Here is a 20,000-nt window from a genome sequence, read left to right on the forward strand (position 1 = left end):
AAACGCAGAATAGACAAAGCCTGCAAGAAGAACAGAGTAAAAAGAGAAAACGGAAGCAGCAGAGGAGAAAGAAAACGCAAAACTAGGTCATCACATGGGTAAACGAAGCAGGGAGAGAAATAGAGAAAGGATGAATAAAGAACAGAAGAGACAGATGAGACAGAACAAGAGGTGGAGAAAATGATGAAAGAGGTGAGAGAGGAATGAGAAAGTAGAATAGTAGGATGGACAGAGAGAGAGAGAGAGAGAGAGAGAGAGAGAGAGAGAGAGAGAGAGAGAGAGAGAGAGAGAGAGAGAGAGAGAGAGAGAGAGAGAGAGAGAGAGAGAGAGAGAGAGAGAGAGAAAGGCGGTTTAAAAGAGCGTATAAAAGAGGAGGGAAGAATAGGAAATCTCGCGGTAAACAAGACATGAAAGGGTGGACGAGGAAAAAGGAAAGTTGCTCTAATTAAAAAGGACGAGAAGAATGTGTGTGTGTGTGTGTGTGTGTGTGTGTGTGTGTGTGTGTGTGTGTGTGTGTGTGTGTGTGTGTGTGTGTGTGTGTGTGTGTGTGTGTGTGTGTGTGTGTGTGTGTGTGTGTGTGTGTGTGTGTGTGTGTGTGTGTGTGGTGCAGGTCGCCGTCCAATATAAAACAAAGCCTCATAATATAGCAAAGCATCTCAGTCAAGATTTACACCTGGCCAACTTCCAAACTTAATTAGAGCCACGCTGGGGAGCAAATACTCGCCCGCCAGGCATTGATTACGTCACGACGAGTAGTTACCACCCCACGACGAGTAGTTACCACCCCACAGCGAGTAGTTATCACCCCACAGCGAATAGTTACCACCCAACAGAGAGTAGTTATCACCCCACAGCGAGTAGTTACCATCCCACAGCGAGTAATTAGGCCACAGCAAGTAATTATAACCCCTTCTCGTGCAGTCAACAGCACACCTGCATTTTCCAGCTCACTTCAAGAAGCAATAAGCCACGATCATCAATCAGGCCCTTACCAAGCACCCGTCAGCCCCTTACCCAGCATCCCTCACAGCCCTCATGTTAGCCCCTCACCCAGCATCCCTTAGCCTTCATTCGCCATCCCTCAGCCCCTTACCAATCATTTCTAACCCACCCATCAAGCATTATTAAGTCTCTAACTCTAACATCATCAGTCCTTCACTCATCCAGCCTCTCTCAGCATTCTCGTCTACACCTCCGCATTCACCCATCGTTAGTAGCCCCTAACATCGTCAATCACTGTTAAGCATAATTTCTTTTACTAAGCTTCAATCAGCCCCTTATTCAGTATTGCGTTTCTCTTCCTCCTTATCAAACACCAGCCAAGGCCCACAAACTATGAACACGCAACCCATCCAAATAAAAAAGAATCACCAGGTTAACAAAAATCATAAAAAAAAAGAACGAGAACAGACGGTAAAAAAACAAAGGAATTAGATACGAAGGTAAATTAAAGTCACCCCCCCAACACACACACACACACACACACACACACACACACACACGGGGCTCACCACTCGCCATTCTTTGAGGGCAATGTAACGTGTGATTGCGAAGGTTTGTGACTTGTTTTGTGAATCAATCTCAGACGCCCAAGAATGGAATGTGGGATGCCCTCTTTACGCTCCATGGAGAACACCACTACTGCAGAGAGAGAGAGAGAGAGAGAGAGAGAGAGAGAGAGAGAGAGAGAGAGAGAGAGAGAGAGAGAGAGAGAGAGAGAGAGAGAGAGAGAGAGAGAGAGAGAGAGAGAGAGAGATGCAGGCAGAAAAAAAAATGCATTAGAAAAGGCACGCAGGTTGTTAAGTGTGTGTGTGTGTGTGTGTGTGTGTGTGTGTGTGTGTGTGTGTGTGTGTGTGTGTGTGTGTGTGTGTGTGTGTGTGTGTGTGTGTGTGTGTGTGTGTGTGTGTGTGTGTGTGTGTGTGTGTGTGTGTGTGTGTGTGTGTGTGTGTGTGATCGGTTAATCAAAACTTGGAGTCTCCTGACTGGTGAGGTTCTACCCGCAGTGTGTGATACATGGACGGTTGCCTCGAGGCTGCATCCAAAATGCTGTCCAATTAAAAGTATTAAGACGACTTTCTATCTTCAGGAAGGCCAAGATGGGGCAGAAGCCACACACTTGGAGGTAATCCTTCCTCCTAACTCTTCTCTGATCGTCGTTTATCTCTTCTCCTTAAAAGAAAATAACGTGCAAGAGACACAACTCTGCAAGCACCAGACTAAGGAAAGCCTTACGTTCTCGAAGCTTCATTTCATTACGATCTAAAGAGAAAAGAACACCATGACATCAACATCCTCTCCGCCATCCCCTCCCCCCAACAGCATGTTTGCCACTCACCGTCCCAATCAGGCCTGCCACTCACACCTACCAGGATGGAAATGTCTTGCCTACCGAACTTACAGGGTCCTTCTTCCATCTTCCTATCCCCCTCCCCAACCATCCCACTCCCTTCCCCTCCTGGAAGCCGGCGCGGCGCTGTGGCCGAGCCGGGCAGGGCACTCACCTCAGGACGTTCAAAAAGTTGTCTATGGAGAAGCGCGAGCGGCTGTGGCGGGAATGTCCGTGGGCGTCCAGTGGGTGCAGGGCGTGGCGAGGCCGGTCACCATCCAGCTCATCCTCAGAGAGACCCCCTTGAGTGTTCTCCCCGAAGTAATCCTCCACAGCGAAATCCGTGAGGTTGTGGCATGAAAGGGCACGGCCATTCCTTGTCACGAGCTGATCCTCCTTCTGCAGGGGCTCGGCGCTGGGGGGGTGTTGTTTGTTGGCCACGAGCGAGGGCAGACTGCCGCGCTTCTTGCGGTGGTGAAAGTCGAGCAGGATGTCCATCAGACGTGAATCCCTCGGATGAAATCCCCTTTTACGCTTCTTCTCGTGTATGATGATGGCAGACTCCGAATTGGAGCGCGTGCGGGCCAGGCGGGGCTTGCCTGGGTGTGCCTGGCCAAGGGATGGGGTATCAAGGGTGGCGGGGGTGGGGGGCGGGGCGGGGGCAGGGTCGGCGGGCTCTGGATCAGTCCTGGATTCCACATGCCCTTCATCCCCGTGAGTTTTGGATCCCCACAGCCGCAGCATCCGGTCCTCCCAGGCGCTCCACCGTCTCTTCTTTAAGTCCGGGCCATTTTTGCGGAAACGTCCCACCAGGCGGGCGTTTATAGCCGTCGCAGGCACTTCAGGCACCTCTTCCGGCTCCGGCGCGAGTGATTCCTCTGCCTTCACCGCGTCGGTGCAGGAAGCACTGCGTCCCCGCCCGTGCAGCAGGTCATGGTGGGAGTACGACCGCATCTTTGACAAAAATCTCTTGACCTTGGAGTCTGGAGTGGTGTCCCGGCGGCCATTCTCCACATTGGAGGACGACCGCTCCCTTGAGCCCATCTCGGCCTTGTCTTGGCGGGAGCGATGCCGCCCTTTCCCCTTGCAGGTGTCCAGATGATCGTGGGAGGCACACAGCCGTTCCGGGGCCGCCGCCATCAAGCCTCGGTTGCATGACAGCAGCTCGGTGGAAGCGTGACGAGACCGATTCACGCGAGGCTTGAAGAGCGAGGCAAGGTCGTTGCCGCCATCGCCCCAAGACACGTCAGAGCAGAAGGAATTGAGTGATGGGGAGCGAGAGTTCGTAGTGCAGGAGGCAGTGGAAGGCCCGCTGGGAGTGCCCCACACGGTGACGTTCACCTGGGGCGGCGTTCCCTGACACCAGTAAGGCCCTTCCTCCGCCCCCAGCACCACCACCAATGGCGGTGGGTGCACGACCTCACCATCCTCCCACGAGTCCTCCAGCTTGCTTCCCATGATCTCCTGTGTGTGTGTGTGTGTGTGTGTGTGTGTGTGTGTGTGTGTGTGTGTGTGTGTGTGTGTGTGTGTACACGCAGGCGCGGGTGGCAAAGCGAGAGCGGGTGGGCACGGCGCGCACAACCTGCCTCAGCTGGCCTCTACCCTCAGCATGCCTGTAGCACAGTTCCGCCGCACAAGTGAGCAGCCCGGGCTGCTGTTTCCTAAAGGTCACGCCACACACACCAGCCTGGCGGGCTCGGCGGCGCCACTCACCATTTCACTCCGACACAAACTTTCAGCGTCGCTACACAAACTTTTCCATCGGCACGGCGGTCCTCGTGATTAAAATTTCCTCGAACACAGATCTACGAGACAAAACAATATTAGTTACGGACACAAAGGAATGCCACTGTGTGTGTGTGTGTGTGTGTGTGTGTGTGTGTGTGTGTGTGTGTGTGTGTGTGTGTGTGTGTGTGTGTGTGTGTGTGTGTGTGTGTGTGTGTGTGTGTGTGTGTGTGTGTGTGTGTGTGTGTGTAGCAATAGGGCAACACCATTATAAAACTACTGTCACTCCCTCGGGCACGCCCGTCACAAGGCCTTAGCACACACACACACACACCTATAACCACACAGATGAGAAAGCTACATTCAAAAACAAGGGAGGAGCCAAGGTGACCTCTCCTTTCCGTCACTACCATCTCCCCACCCCCCACTCTTCTGCCCTCTCTCTCTCTCTCTCTCTCTCTCTCTCTCTCTCTCTCTCTCTCTCTCTCTCTCTCTCTCTCTCTCCCCGCCTCCTCCCCCTCCATTAAACTGGTCTTGCGAAAGTTGATCAACCTCTTTTTCTGTTCTGGCGTTCACCGTGGTGGTGGTGGTGGTGGTGGTGGTGGTGGTGGTGGTGGTATGGGGGATCAAGGTAATAGTGATAGTGATAATAATTAGTAGTAGAACTTGCATGTTGTGAAGGTTGTATGTATAGTGGTAGAGGGTATGGTGGTGAAGGTAAAGGGGAATGGTGATAGTGGTTGATAATGATAATGAGGGTTAAAAAGTAGTGGGTGTTGAGTGGCAGTGGTGGTGGTGGTGGTGGCGGTGAAGGTGGTAGTGTTGTTATTGGTGGTGGTGGTGGTAGTGTTGAAATAACCTCCTTGGCGGATATTGTATACATCTGTATGCTTGAATATATATATATATATATATATATATATATATATATATATATATATATATATATATATATATATATATATATATATATACGATGGCGAAATGGTCTAGTTAGGCACACACACACACACACACACACACACACACACACACACACACACACACACACACACACACACACACACACACACACACACACAACACAACACTTCATCACTCGCGTACAAATTGTTCCGTTGACTGACTGGCAGACTGATTAACTGAATATATTAACGGCATAACTCACTCACACTCACTCACTCACTCACTGTCACTTACACACACACACACACACACACACACACACACACACACACACTGCTTGGGAATGATAACACTTTTTTTAAGATCTAATAATTATACAACACACTTTCCTTTGTTCTCTCTTATTATAACTTTTATCTTCACTGCACGCAATTCCTCTGCCTTATTTTTCTCTTTCACTGTCTCCTCCCTTTCGCTTCCCTCCATTTCTCCGTTCCATTAAAGCCGCGTGTCTCTTTCTCTCCTTCATCCATTTTCATTTTCTAGACACCCTCTTCTCACTCTCGCCATAACTAGCCACACCATCATCATCATCATCATTGTTTCCGTATAACACTCGATCATTACCTATCATCATTATCATCACTACCACGATTTTTACAGTAAACTCATTTCATCATAACAAACACTCATAACACACTCTAGCCAAGCACCACCAATACTATCTCACCATTTTTACCATCATTTCTCACCATATTCTTTTTATCATTCATATTCTGCGTGCCTGGTCATCTCTATCATAAAACATAATGAAGCATTCTACTCATCACATCACCATCAGCATTTCACTATCACCACAATCATTGTATTCCACACTTTACCATCATCACGTACGCTTCAGGCATTGCATTTGTTGGAACAGGGACACAGACACACAGATACTGACGTGAGATCGCACCACCATCACCATCACCACAATCACAATCACTTCACGTGTATAAGAAAGATAAGATAAAAGAGGAAAGTGCTGTCTCTCTCTCTCTCTCTCTCTCTCTCTCTCTCTCTCTCTCTCTCTCTCTCTCTCTCTCTCTCTCTCTCTCTCTCTCTCTCTCTCTCCAGCGCCATATGAATTTCATTTTTGCGAGCCAGAAACATCAATCATATTCTCTCTCTCTCTCTCTCTCTCTCTCTCTCTCTCTCTCTCTCTCTCTCTCTCTCTCTCTCTCATCTTAGCCTCCGCCAGAAAACAACGCTGATAAAAGGCTGCCCTTGGTGCCTCTCCAAGAGATACAAGATAAACATATCGAAGGTCAAAGTAGAAACAACTTGTCTGTTTTTTTCCTCCATTTTGTAGTCAGAGAGAGAGAGAGAGAGAGAGAGAGAGAGAGAGAGAGAGAGAGAGAGAGAGAGAGAGAGAGAGAGAGAGAGAGAGAGAGAGTGGTTCAAAGGCTCAAACACAAATGGTAAGTATAAAGGATGGCTGGGTTATAACAGGGATCATCTCATAATTCTGCATTCACCCTTTGTGGCAGGAACAGACTAACTTGTGTCGGGCAGCCAATCCCGGCCCTCTGATTACATGGGGATGATACAAGACTGCCAGAACCCGAGGAGGAGGCGAGGGAGGGAGAGAGGAAGAGAGAAAGAGAGAGAGGGGTGGGGGGAACCTGCCCGTACCATAATATTACAGAGCTTAAGATTTTGTAGGGACGCCCAACCGATAATCAGATGGGATTGACTGGGAGGGATCTTGATTTGCACGAAGCTGGAACATGAACTCCCTGGAAATCATAAGTAGGGATATTATACGGAAGGAGAGGCGACTGAAGGGAGGAATCACGAAAAGATAGCTGAGAAGGGGACGAAAAGAAGAGTATAGAGAGGGAGGGAGGAAATGGACGAAGTGATACGTATGGAAACAAAGGAAGGAGAAGATTGGTGAAAAGAATTCGAGGTGAGTGGGAGGAGGGATGAGGAAGGGGGTGATCGGGAGTGGATAGTGGGAGGAGGTGGGCGGATACAATGACGTGGGTATAGAGAGCAACGAAGAGACGATGTGCATGGAAATATATGGAACGAGAAAGAAAAATGCGCGAAAAGGAAGAGGAGGTGGATAGTTGGTGGAGGTGAGTGGATACAGTGACGTGGGTGTGGAGAGAAACGAAGAGAGAGGGAGACAATGTGTATGAAAAACTGTAGAAAGAGAAGGAAAAAAAATAGGTGAAAAGGAAGAGGAACTAGGAAGGGTGAAAACAGGGGGAGGTGGGTGGATAGTGGGTGGATACAGTGACGTGGGTGTGGAGGGAAACGAAGAGGGAGACGAGGTGTATGGAAAACTATAGAAAGAGAAGGAAAAAAAATAGGTGAAAAGGAAGAGGAACCAGGGAGGGTGGAATAGTGGGTGGATACAGTGATGTGGGTGTGGAGAGGAGTGAGGGGTAGTGGGAAGGGGCCATCTGTTATCGTGGAGGGTACGAGTTGTGTCCCGACAGAGGCAATCCATTTGATGCAGCTCTCACCGGGATGTGGATAGTGAACCATTTCTGGCGCGACTGTGACTTGTGTGTGTGTGTGTGTGTGTGTGTGTGTGTGTGTGTGTGTGTGTGTGTGTGTGTGTGTGTGTGTGTGTGTGTGTGTGTGTGTGTGTGTGTGTTGTTATCCTTAATTGATTTTGATGCTTTAATGAAATTCTAATGAATCACAGTCCCATTCATATCATAGTGATTTAAGCTTTTCTACTGTGATTGTGATAATACTTATTTATTATGTATGTACTCGTATATTTTGTAATAGCTTTGCGTTGAATAAATTATGTATCTACCTACGTATTTACCTATCCATCTGTTTATCTTTCTATCTACCTGTCTACCAAAGCATCTATCTATCTATCTATCTAACTACCTGTCTATGTGCACGTTTTCTGATACGCAGTTCATGATCTACAACAGATAACCACTGTGTTTGTTATCATGTCTGGCGGGGAGTGATAAGCCAGCTCAGCACCACCTCAGCTGAGCGTCCCCAAGCAAAACCACGACGACTGAGTATAGACAGTCAATGAGGAGATTTACAAACCCCTTCCTCACTCTCTGCTCTGAATCCTTTCTTTCCCTTGACCCTAATACTCGTCTTACTCTTAATTCGCCTCATTTTTCACACACACACACACACACACACACACACACACACACACACACACACACACACACACACACACACACACACACACACACACATTATCACTCATTTGTCTCTAACGATTAATAATACGAGTGTTTTCAAGGAATTTTTTTACGCTTTTATCATTTATCTTTCCCGGGTGAAGGGCATGTGATCGAGTCCACACACACACACACACACACACACACACACACACACACACACACACACACACACACACACACTAAGTGGCATAAGAATCCGTCAAAACACACGCGACAAGAACGACAAATAGACAACAACGGCACAATTCTGGTGACAAGATGAAGCAAACATCTGCATTTCCACTTTGTCTCTGTCTCGGCGTAACACTTGCACGTCTGGTTCTGTGACGCGCGACACTTGGGAGCACACGGCGCCTGTCATCCCAGACATCAGCTGTTCCGGAGGCTGCCTTGCACACCATTGAGTCGCGCCACACGGAAGCTCGGGTTGCATTGACGGTGCGTTAACAGAGGCTTCCATCTCCTCTCCCATCTTCCCTTAATTTCTGATGCTCTGTTCTCTTTCTCCAATTTCCAGGCACTTTTTCATTGCTATGGTTTAAATACCACACACTCGGAAAACAACAAAGGAAACCTGTTTATTTATTTATTTATTTTTTCCACCGTACTTTCAGGTACAGACCAAAATCTAAATATGTATACCTTTCTTACGTGAATATACACCAGCTACATACATAAATGCACACACAAACACACGCAGACAACCATACACATGCGCGTATAATCTTGCGAACGGGAACTCATGCGTTGTATACAAGACTGTGAGACTGCGCGGAGAAGCGACTCGTCACCCACTCTAGTGCTGCGCTAACTGAGGAGTGAAGAGGAGGTGCGGTCTAACCCTGCGGAACCCCTCCCTTCCTGCCCCCTCACTTCCCGGGACCGGCTGTGGAGGCGGCAACGGAGGACGGACGCGGGTGTGGAAGGTCAGGGGGACGTGTAGAGGTCAGGCAGGAGGGACGGGAGTGGAGATGGAGTGGAATAGAGTGGAAGTGGAGTGGGAATGTAATGGCGATGTGTGGTTATTGCGGAGAAGTTTGTGGTGTTTTTATGGTGGCGTGATGGTGGTGTAAGTGTGTGTGTGTGTGTGTGTGTGTGTGTGTGTGTGTGTGTGTGTGTGTGTGTGTGTGTGTGTGTGTGTGTGTGTGTGTGTGTGTGTGTGTGTGTGTGTGTGTGTGTGTGTGTGTGCTCCAGGGACATGGAAAAGTACGCTACGTGAAGAATATGCTTACGACAACTCCCAAGAGACTGATATTACAATCATAAGACGCAACGAATATTCACAAAAACCTTGTATAAGAGCCGCGGGAGACGGGAGGAAAAAAGAAGAAAAAAAAAGAAATGTAACGAGACCATGAAATCTTCAAAACTATGAGAGAGAAAGAATAAAAAAAAATACTAACAAGAAAAGTGACAAGTAAATATTACGATAGAATAATGGAGTGGGCGCCAAAAACACCCTCTGACAAAGGCCACGAAAATACGAGAGGAGGTACGAGTGAAAGTTTGGTCTCCGTGTAAGAGAAGACCATAATATTATGCACCAGTTTATACAAGGATATGGAGTCTGTGAAATTTCTCTAGCAGATTTATCAGTGGAATGTTAAAGTGATATGAATAAAGGCTGTGGTAACGGTAACAGCATCACCAACACCGTAACACCAACACCAGTAGCAGCAGCAGCAGCACTAGTAGTAGTAGTAGTAGTAGGTATTGTTGTTGCTGTTGTTAAGGAAGCAGAACGATAATTTATGCTAAACTTCGCCTCCTTGGTCCTATTAACACAATTCTAAGACTGAGGAAGAAAGTCACAACACAAGGACAACAGGACAGCTCAGCAAGGCGAGGGATAAGACGAGGAGCAAGAGGGAGAGGAAGAGGAAGAGGAGGAGGAGAAGGATAAAAATTGGTGGAAAGAAAAATACGAGTTCAGGAGAAGGAGGTCGAGGGTCGTGGGGCAGGTGTGTCCTGTCGGCGTGTGCCTGAAGGGGGTGGGTTACGAAGGGGTGGGGAATAACCTCCATGGATCGCGCACACACACACACACACACACACACACACACACACACACACACACACACACACACACACACGTAAATAAAACAGCATTTAATTGAACAGCAAACACACAGCAAGGGTATCAGAATCAAACGCTCACCTCACGAAATGAAATGACTGTAGTAGATAGAAACACTTTATACTTTCATTACCAACCAAACTCGCTCGCTCAGGAACGCTAAACTTATAAAAGTAGCCGACGCCGCTGGAACGGTGAGCGAAACTTAACGACACGACTCCACCTGTAACTGAGCGATGCCGGGAGAACCTGAACGTAAACAATGGGTAAGAGACAGCTTGAAACGGTACGAAAACACACAAATTTTTATGGAACATTCACACATAAACTCACAGGAACGAACGGACCGCAGGCATACTACTTTGTTGTTGTTGTTGTTGTTGTTGTTGTTGTTGTTGTTTTGTTTATTATGCTCCTAACATCATGCCAAATTGGTGGAGATGGTGGTGGTGGTACTAGTAGGAATGGTAGTAGTAGTAGTAGTAGTAGTAGTAGTAGTAGTAGTAGTAGTAGTAGTAGTAGTAGTAGTAGTAGTAGTAGTAGGTAGTAGTCGTTGTTGTTGTTGTTGTTGTTGTTGTTGTTATTGTTGTTGTTGTTGTTGTTGTTGTTGTTGTTGTTGTTGTTGTTTGGCGTGCCTTTGCTTGGCTGTTTCTTTCCTACTTTGCTTACTTGAATGGAAGTGTGTGTGTGTGTGTGTGTGTGTGTGTGTGTGTGTGTGTGTGTGTGTGTGTGTGTGTGTGTGTGTGTGTGTGTGTGTGTGTGTGTGTGTGTGTGTGTGTGTGTGTGAGAGAGAGAGAGAGAGAGAGAGAGAGAGAGAGAGAGAGAGAGAGAGAGAGAGAGAGAGAGAGAGAGAGAGAGAGAGAAGAAGAACAGTGAAAGTCAGGCGGCAGTGATGGTGAGAGAAGGGAACTTCGAGGCGGCGTCCGGGCCCATCTTGCAACACCTCCACCTCCTCCTCCTCCTCCTCCTCCTCCTCCTCCTCCTCCTCCTCCTCCTCCTCCTCCTCCTCTTCCTCCTCCTCCTCCTCTCACTCGACCTTCCAAAGCCATCCTATTGCAACACACGGTCCTGGAAAAACCTCCCTCCGTTACTCCACTCTCCCTCCACCCTCCACCTCTCCCTTCGCCTCTCCATTCCTCTTCGTGAGATGAAAAAAAGGAGAGGAAGAGGCGAAGGTGGAATTCTGAAGGTGGATCTATAAGCTTCTAGAGTCCACCAACCGACCTCTTCCACTTTCAACTACGCCGGGTGGAAGCAAGTGGAATTACGTAGGTGGATGTTTGAAGCCCCTACAGCTCTATGTGGAAGTGTGGAAGAGTGGAGTAATGTGGATTTTTGTGAGGTGGATATTTGGTGAGTGAGAATGAAGTATGTTGGAGGATGATGAAAAAGAAAATTTTGGCACAAGCGAAATATATTGGTATGTGGGAGAGAGGAGAGGGGAGGGGGCAGAGGAGAGAGGAAGGATGGGGAAGGTGGGGAGGAGAACGGGGAGGAAGGAGGGAGGAGAGAGGGTTTTGACGGCGCCAGAGAGAGAGAGAGAGAGAGAGAGAGAGAGAGAGAGAGAGAGAGAGAGAGAGAGAGAGAGAGAGAGAGAGAGAGAGTTTTATTGACCAAAATAATTCCAGTTTACATTGCAGTACAGGATACCATACCAAATCAATATTCACCCATGTAACGAAGCATACTTTTAACAATTTCAGAGAGAGAGAGAGAGAGAGAGAGAGAGAGAGAGAGAGAGAGAGAGAGAGAGAGAGAGAGAGAGAGAGAGAGAGAGAGAGAGAGAGAGAGAGAGGTGTATTTTCTCCTCCGCTAAGTCCATGATGACCGTAATTTTGGACAAGTCAGCGAGTGTTCTGTGGAGATTATTCCACCCTTGAAACCTCCTCCACTTAGGACCCACGGTGGATTAAGTGCAGGGACGCGATGGAACACAAAGGAAGAGCAGCGGAAGACCCAGCACCAGCTCTTCTATATTTGTTGGGAGTGTTTGTGTTACGCTGATATGAAACCTACAGTAAGGAATGTAAGAGAGAGTGAAGCTTAAGTACAGGCAAAGAGGAAAGGAAGGGAAGACCAAAGGAACATAAAGGAAGAGCAACGGGACACCCAACATCAGTAGCTTTTCTATATATTTTAAGTTATAAGTTCTTGTATCTAACCTAAATAATGTATACGAGTGAAGCTGAAATAGAAACACAAAAAACAAAAGAATACAAACGACGACATACACCAGCAGCTCTTCTGTATTACTTGGGCCTGTTATAAGCTAAATGATGCACAGATGAGTGAAGCTGAGACACAAAGGAATACAAAGGAAGACTCAGCAGCTACAGCCCTTCTGTTTTATGTACGGGATGTTTGCGATAAGCTATGGTATATGATCTAAAGGATGTACAGGAGAGTGAAGCTTTGTGGAGAGAAAATATGATTGACTGATTGAGCAGAGACAAAATATAATTCCTGACTGACTTAGCAGAAAAAAAAAAACTGACTTGGTAGAGATAAAAAAAATACAGACTTGGTAAAGACTAAAAATACAGACTTGGTAGACAAAAATACTGACTTGGTAGACAAAAAAATACTGACTTGATAGACAATAATACTGACTTGGTAGACAAAAAAATAATGACTTGGTAGACAAAAAAAATACTGACTTGGTAGACAAAAAAATACTGACTTGATAGACAAAAAAATACTGACTTAAATGAAAAAAAAAATTACTAACTTCATAGAAAAAAATACCGGCTGATTTAGCAGACAAAAAAAACTTACTGACTGACTTAAAAGAGACAAATTACTCACTAAATGAATGAGGAAAAGTATCTGGCCGACAGACTAACGAGTAGTAAAGAAAAAAAATAGTCTGAATTAACAAAGACAATAAAATGACTGCCTGAAAACAAAAGACTGACTGACTTAGTTGAGACGCAGAAATGGTTGATAGACTCATTGATTAACTGCTCTTAACTCTCTCTCTCTCTCTCTCTCTCTCTCTCTCTCTCTCTCTCTCTCTCTCTCTCTCTCTCTCTCTCTCTCTCTCTCAGTAAATCGTCCGGACAAACTTCACGTGAGCCAATTTGCGACAATACCACCACACTCTTTGAGGCACAAGGCTGGCTTCCTGATTTTCCTGCTGGCTTTGGACACACACACACACACACACACACACACACACACACACACACACACACACACACACACACACACACACACACACACACACACACACACATTTTACAAGGAATTGCTATTTGTGAGAAACTTTTCAGAGAGAGAGAGAGAGAGAGAGAGAGAGAGAGAGAGAGAGAGAGAGAGAGAGAGAGAGAGAGAGAGAGAGTCGGCCTTAAACAGACACCACTCCCACATACGCACATACCGATTGAGAGACAGGAACACAGACAGACAGACAGACAGACAGACAGACAGACAGACAGACAGACAGACAGACAGACAGACAGACAGACAAAGTGATAGACAGATAGACAAACGGACAGACAGACAGACAAAGAGATAGACAGATAGACAAACGGACAGACAGACAGACAGACGGACAGACGGAGAAAATTGAGTAAACGACAAAAAAGGAAGAGGAGAAAGTTTTCAAATTGTCCCTGAGAGAGAGAGAGAGAGAGAGAGAGAGAGAGAGAGAGAGAGAGAGAGAGAGAGAGAGAGAGAGAGAGAGAGAGAGAGAGAAAGTACACGAAACGAAAATATATATATTGTTCTACGTCTTCTTCCTCCTCCTCCTCTTCCTCCTCCTCTTCCTTATCCTTCTCCTACTCCTCCTCCTCGTTCACCATTATCTTTCCCTCACCAGCAGTTTCCTCGTTGTAATTCCCTTCCCTGCAGGTCTCTCCCTCTCCTTCTCTCCCTCACTCTCCCTCCCCCTCTCCCTCTCCCTCATAACGTACCATACCTCTTCCCTTCGCCTGTCGATCACTCTCCTTCCTCTCTCTCTCTTCCTCCTCTCTTCCTCCTTCGTCTCGTGTCTTGCTAAGGTCGCCTCTTCTTCCTTTACATGAGTGACAGAAGGAGGAGGAGGAGAAGGAGGAGTAAAGGATTAAGAGAGCGAAAGGATGAAAAAAGGGAAGAACAGGAAAGAGAAGTAGCATAGAAGAAAGGAAAGGACGAAAGAGATAAAAGAAAGAAGGAAAGGAGGAGGAGGAAGAGGAAGAGGAGAAGCCCAATCAAGAAGACACCGGGAGGAGTTGATTACTGCCCAGGTAAGGGAGGAGGAGGAGGAGGAGGAGGAGGAGGAGGAGGAGGGAGAAGAAGAGACAGATAACTAAGACGGAAAAGAAAGGAAGAAAGCGGAAAAAAGGAGAAGGAAATAGGAAGGAAAAGAGAGAGGGTAGACACGAAAGAGGAGAAAGAGAAGCAGAGTAAAACAGAGAAAAGAGAGGGAGAGAGGAAGAGAAGAGATAATAGGAAAGAAGAGAGAATAGGCTGAGATGAAAGGAAAGATTGCAGAAAGATAAGATGAAAAGCGAAAGATGAAAAGAAGGGACAAACAGTATAGCCGCAGAGAGAGAGAGAGAGAGAGAGAGAGAGAGAGAGAGAGAGAGAGAGAGAGAGAGAGAGAGAGAGCATTCCTGTACCGTGCCCTCCTCAGTCGGAACAAAGGAAGAAAGCAGTGTCGGCCGCTTTTTTTTCTCTCTCTCTCTCTCTCTCTCTCTCTCTCTCTCTCTCTCTCTCTCTCTCTCTCTCTCTCTCTCTCTCTCTCTCTTCCTTTTTTCCTTTTCTTTATGAGGCGAAGGAATTAAATCAGGGAGGAAGCAGTCACGCAGGTAGAGGTTGGAGGACAGCTAGGTAACAGTGACCATAGGGAAATTAGGTACAAGCTAGAATGGGAAGAAACTGTTAGAAATAAAAACACTAGTAAAATACCTGACTTTAGGAGAGCAGATTTTGAGGAATTAAAAAGGTACCTCCAAGGAGTGGACTGGCAAGGGATGCAGGGTGAGGTCAGGTCAGGGACGGAGTTCAGAGAGATAAGGCAGGATGAGGGAGGTGAGGTGAGGCTCCAGAAGGGAGGAGGAAAGAGGAAGGGGGAGATAGGCGTGAGTATGTTGGAATGTCAGGTCATGCTGAAATGAGAGAGGTAAGGTCGAGGCGAGTTGATGAGGGAGGGGAGAGGATGGTAGGGAACGAGATGAGGGGTTTAGGTGAAGTAAATGTAGATGAATTGTATAAATATTTCGTAGATAAAGTTCATACAGGTCAATTAGCAAATATCCCGTATAAAACAATAAGATCACAAAAAAATGACCCTAAATGGATGACTGCTAGGTTAAAGCATTATATAGGGCGTAAGAGAAGTATATATAAGAGATTAAGGGCAGGTGAGAAAGTTTTAAGGACACAGTATAATGAATTAGTTAGAACAGTCAGGAAGTTAACGAGGAAAGCTAAGGAAAATTATGAATTAAAGGTAGCCAGCCAGGCGAAGACGGACCCCAAGGGATTTTATCAGGTATACAGGACGAAAAATAAGGATACTGTAGGTCCATTAAAGGCAGCAGATGGGGAGCTGGTTAGTTCTGGGGAGGAGATTAGTAAACTTCTGAATGATTATTTTTTAACTGTCTTCACTCAGGAAAACATGCAGGATATGCCAGATAGTGAACAGGTGTTTAGAGCAGATGAGTATGAGAAGCTGACGGATATTTCCATAACTAGGGAGATAGTGGAGCAGGAGATAGATAGGCTAAAAAAGTTCAAGTCACCAGGACCTGATGAAATATATCCCAGAGTACTGAAGGAATGTAAAAAGATTATTAGTGAGCCGTTAGTTTCTGTCTTTAGGAAATCACTGGAGTCGGGTGAGGTGCCAGAAATGTGGAGGCAGGCTAATGTAGTACCCATCTTTAAGAAAGGGGATAAAACTTTAGCGTCTAATTATAGACCGGTCAGCTTAACTTCAGTTGTAGGTAAAATGTTAGAGTCAATAATAGCCAGGAACATTAGGGAACATTTAGACAAACATAACTTGATAAATCAGTCACAGCATGGCTTCACGAAGGGGAAGTCTTGCCTGACAAACTTGTTAAGTTTTTACAGTAAGGTGTACGAGGCAGTAGATAATGGAGATAGTTATGATATCTTATATCTGGACTTTAGTAAAGCATTCGACAAGGTGCCCCATCAAAGGCTCCTGAGAAAGGTTAGGGCGCACGGGATAGATGGGAAGGTGTTAGGTTGGATAGGGTCATGGCTTGGTAACAGGCGACAGAGAGTGCTAATAAACGGCTCGAAATCCGAGTGGGGTCATGTCATTAGTGGGGTGCCACAGGGATCAGTATTAGGGCCATTATTATTTCTAATATATATCAATGACTTGGATAGTGGAATTAATAGCGATGTTAGTAAATTTGCGGATGACACAAAGATAGGTAGATTAATTAGGTCAGAAGCGGATGCCATCGCCTTGCAGACAGACTTAGATAGAATGAATGAATGGACGGATAGATGGCAAATGCAATTTAATATCAATAAATGCAAAGTGCTTAGCGTAGGTAGAGGAAACCCACACAATAGGTACACATTAAACACCCAAACTCTGGTAGGTACAGGGTACGAGAAAGATTTAGGAGTTATAGTTAGCTCTGAACTCCGTCTAGGGAAACAATGCATAGAAGCCAGAAACAAGGCAAATAGGGTACTAGGATTCATTTTTAGGAGTGTTAAAAGTAGAAGGCCGGAGGTAATATTAAAGTTATACTTGGCGCTGGTCAGACCTCACCTAGACTACGCTGTGCAGTTCTGGTCCCCACATTACAGGAAAGATATAGGTCTATTAGAATCAGTACAGAGGAGAATGACTAAAAGGATACAGGGGATGAGGAGTATTCTTACGAAGCGAGGCTGAAGCGGTTAAATTTACATTCTCTAGAGAGACGTAGGTTAAGAGGGGACCTGATAGAGGTCTTTAAGTGGTATAAGGGTTATAACAAGGGAGATGTAAGCAAAATTCTTAGGATCAGCAACCAGGGTAGAACAAGAAATAACGGGTTCAAGCTTGAAAAATTTAGGTTTAGGAAGGAGATAGGAAAAATTGGTTCTCAAATAGAGTGGTAGATGAGTGGAACGGACTCAGTAATCATGTAGTTAGTGCTAGGACACTAGAGAGCTTTAAGAGAAGATTAGACAAGTTTATGGATGGGGATAGCAGATGGAAATAGGTAGGTGTGTTTCATACAGGGACTGCCACGTGTAAGCCTGGTCGCTTCTTGCAGCTTCCCTTATTTCTTATGTTCTATGTAAATCGATCATAACGAAAAATTTGATACGCTGGATTCCTCTCTCTCTCTCTCTCTCTCTCTCTCTCTCTCTCTCTCTCTCTCTCTCTCTCTCTCTCTCTCTCTCTCTCTCTCTTGCTCCGATAGTTGTGTCACTGTTGTCTTTTTTTAATTTTCATTCTACTTCGAAGGACACTCTCTCTCTCTCTCTCTCTCTCTCTCTCTCTCTCTCTCTCTCTCTCTCTCTCTCTCTCTCTCTCTCTCTCTCTCTCTCTCTCTCTTACGCCTTATGATCACCACTCAGATTCTCATCAGAAGAAGGCGCGACGTGTGAGAGTCCGATCTTCTTCCTCCTCCTCCTGCTCTTCCTCCTCCTCCTCCTCCTCCTTCTGCGTGTCAACACAAGGCAGCCATCTTTGTATATGACAGCCGTTAAGCACTGCCAAATATTTTCTTGTGTTGCGGAAGGAAAGAGAGACAGGTGAAGAGAGAGAGAGAGAGAGAGAGAGAGAGAGAGAGAGAGAGAGAGAGAGAGAGAGAGAGAGAGAGAGAGAGAGAGAGAGAGAGATTAAACGACGCAGTAAAGAAACGGAAATGATAAATAAAGAAAGAGGGAAGAATGAATGAAGGAATGAAGGAATGAATGAAAGAAAGGAAAGAAGGAGAGAAGGAGGGAATGAGGGAAATAAGGAAATAAACAATGAGCATCTTAGGAAATAAATGAGAAGGAAAAGGAAAAAAAATTATTAAAGACGAAAGAGTAATAGAGGTGAATGAAAATAATGAAGGACGGAATAAATGAAAGAATAGAGAGAATAAAGCAATGCCTGCAAAGAAAAGAACAATAAATACCTGGGAAATAAGAAAAAAAGAGAAAAAGAAAGAAAGAAGACTAGGTGATGGACGGAAATGGAAGAGTAATAAAGGATGATAAAAGAACAGAAGAGAGGAAGGAAGGAAGAAAGTGTGCAAAGAAAGGATCAAAATATATATCTCCTCCTCCTCCTCCTCCACCTCCTCCTCCTCCTCCACGTTCTCTGGCGACGTCATCAGGACCCACGATACCAATGGCCTTGAGGAGGAGGAGGAGGAGGAGGAGGAGGAGGAGGAGGAGGAGGAGGAGGAGGAGAGATGAAGGAAAAATGTCTCCTTCTATCTTTTGTCATCTATTCTGGTGAAACCCCATCCTGTGTTAATATTGACCCCCCTCTGCCTCCCTCCCTCCCTCCCTCCCCCTTCCTCCTGTCTCTCCATCATCATCACTCCCTTCCTCTCCCTCTCTTTTTTTTTCTCTCTCTCCCTTCTTACACGGTCAAAAGCAAAGGAAGATTAGCGACAGGATGATAACGAGAGAGAGAGAGAGAGAGAGAGAGAGAGAGAGAGAGAGAGAGAGAGAGAGAGAGAGAGAGAGAGAGAGAGAGAGAGAGAGAGAGAGAGAGAGAGAGAGAGACCGGAACTTAAGATAAATACGGAAGGATAGATAACAAGAGAAAGACAAAGGAGGAAAGAATGAGGGAAAAAAAGAATGAAGATAAGAGGAGGAAAGAAGTGGAGGGAGAGGGAGAGGGAGAGGGAGAGGAAGAGGAAGAGGAAGAGAGGAGGAGGGAGAACAGAGGCCAAAACACCAAAGGAGTAATCCATCTATTTCCGAGGAGGAGGAGGAGGAGGAGGAGGAGGAGGCGAAATGAGAGACGAGAGGAAGGGAGGGAGGGAGGAAAAGGAAGCAAGGGAGAGGAGGAAGGCACAGGCAGGGAGAGTAGGGAGGGAGGTAGGGAGGGAGGGAGAGGAAGAGAGAGGGAAGTGGTAAAATTATCCTCCTGTGCAACGAGTTAGTAAGTTAATGAGAGAGAGAGAGAGAGAGAGAGAGAGAGAGAGAGAGAGAGAGAGAGAGAGAGAGAGAGAGAGAGAGAGAGAGAGAGAGAGAGAGAGAGAGAGAGAGAGAGAGAGAGAGAGATTACCCGATAGCTAAGTAGATTTAAAGAAAGAAAGACGAAGGAAGGAAGATGAGGTGAATTTACACAGCAGAAATTCGATTGATGCCATTAAAGACAGACTCTCTCTCTCTCTCTCTCTCTCTCTCTCTCTCTCTCTCTCTCTCTCTCTCTCTCTCTCTCTCTCTCTCTCTCTCCAAGGGTTCAAAGTTACAGGCCTGCAAGTCACACAGGGAAACGTTTTTCATCATCTTGCTGAGACTCATAAACGTTTCATCTTGTAATATTCCACTTACACACCTGTGGAGGAAACGCTTCTGTGTAATATATTGTGCAGGCTTTACATTATTCCTCCAGTAGTAGTAGTAGTAGTAGTAGTAGTAGTAGTAGTAGTAGTAGTAGTAGTAGTAGTAGTAGTAGTAGTAGTAGTAGTAGTAGTAGTAGTAGCAGAGTTTTCGGTTCAAGATCACAGATTTACAGTACATAAATGAAGCACCTCTACTACTCGTACTTTTCCTTACACAGGATCGTGGCTGATCAAAGCTGAGTGTTCGGCTCATTCACTCTGAC

At 46.0% G+C, this 20,000-nt stretch overlaps 1 protein-coding gene and 1 long non-coding RNA gene across 14 annotated transcripts in view; one reads left to right on the forward strand and one right to left on the reverse strand.

The window, feature by feature from the left end:
* The window catches only part of LOC135111698 (oxidation resistance protein 1-like), a 207,184-nt gene that overhangs the window by 152,216 nt on the left and 34,968 nt on the right, over window positions 1-20,000 (reverse strand). For 4 of the 13 annotated variants that reach the window (XM_064025315.1, XM_064025313.1, XM_064025312.1 and 1 more), the window contains exons 1-2: window positions 5,839-5,921; window positions 2,502-4,131 (exon numbers count right to left, since the gene is read on the reverse strand). The exons of 2 other annotated variants lie outside the window; for them this stretch is intronic. In XM_064025315.1, coding sequence (XP_063881385.1) covers window positions 2,502-3,784 — 1,283 coding nt within the window. In that variant the 5' untranslated portion in view covers window positions 3,785-4,131; window positions 5,839-5,921. Of the gene's footprint in view, window positions 1-2,501; window positions 4,132-5,838; window positions 5,922-8,936; window positions 8,987-20,000 lie in introns of those variants that run through there. 7 more of the 13 variants (XM_064025319.1, XM_064025314.1, XM_064025316.1 and 4 more) reach the window with 4 other exon arrangements.
* LOC135111702 (uncharacterized) lies at window positions 8,990-13,957 on the forward strand. Its single transcript, XR_010273880.1, has 2 exons — window positions 8,990-9,107; window positions 12,026-13,957. It is a non-coding gene; the product is annotated as an uncharacterized LOC135111702 (long non-coding RNA).

This window comes from Scylla paramamosain, chromosome 22, assembly GCF_035594125.1.
Source record: "Scylla paramamosain isolate STU-SP2022 chromosome 22, ASM3559412v1, whole genome shotgun sequence".
Taxonomy (NCBI): domain Eukaryota; kingdom Metazoa; phylum Arthropoda; class Malacostraca; order Decapoda; family Portunidae; genus Scylla; species Scylla paramamosain.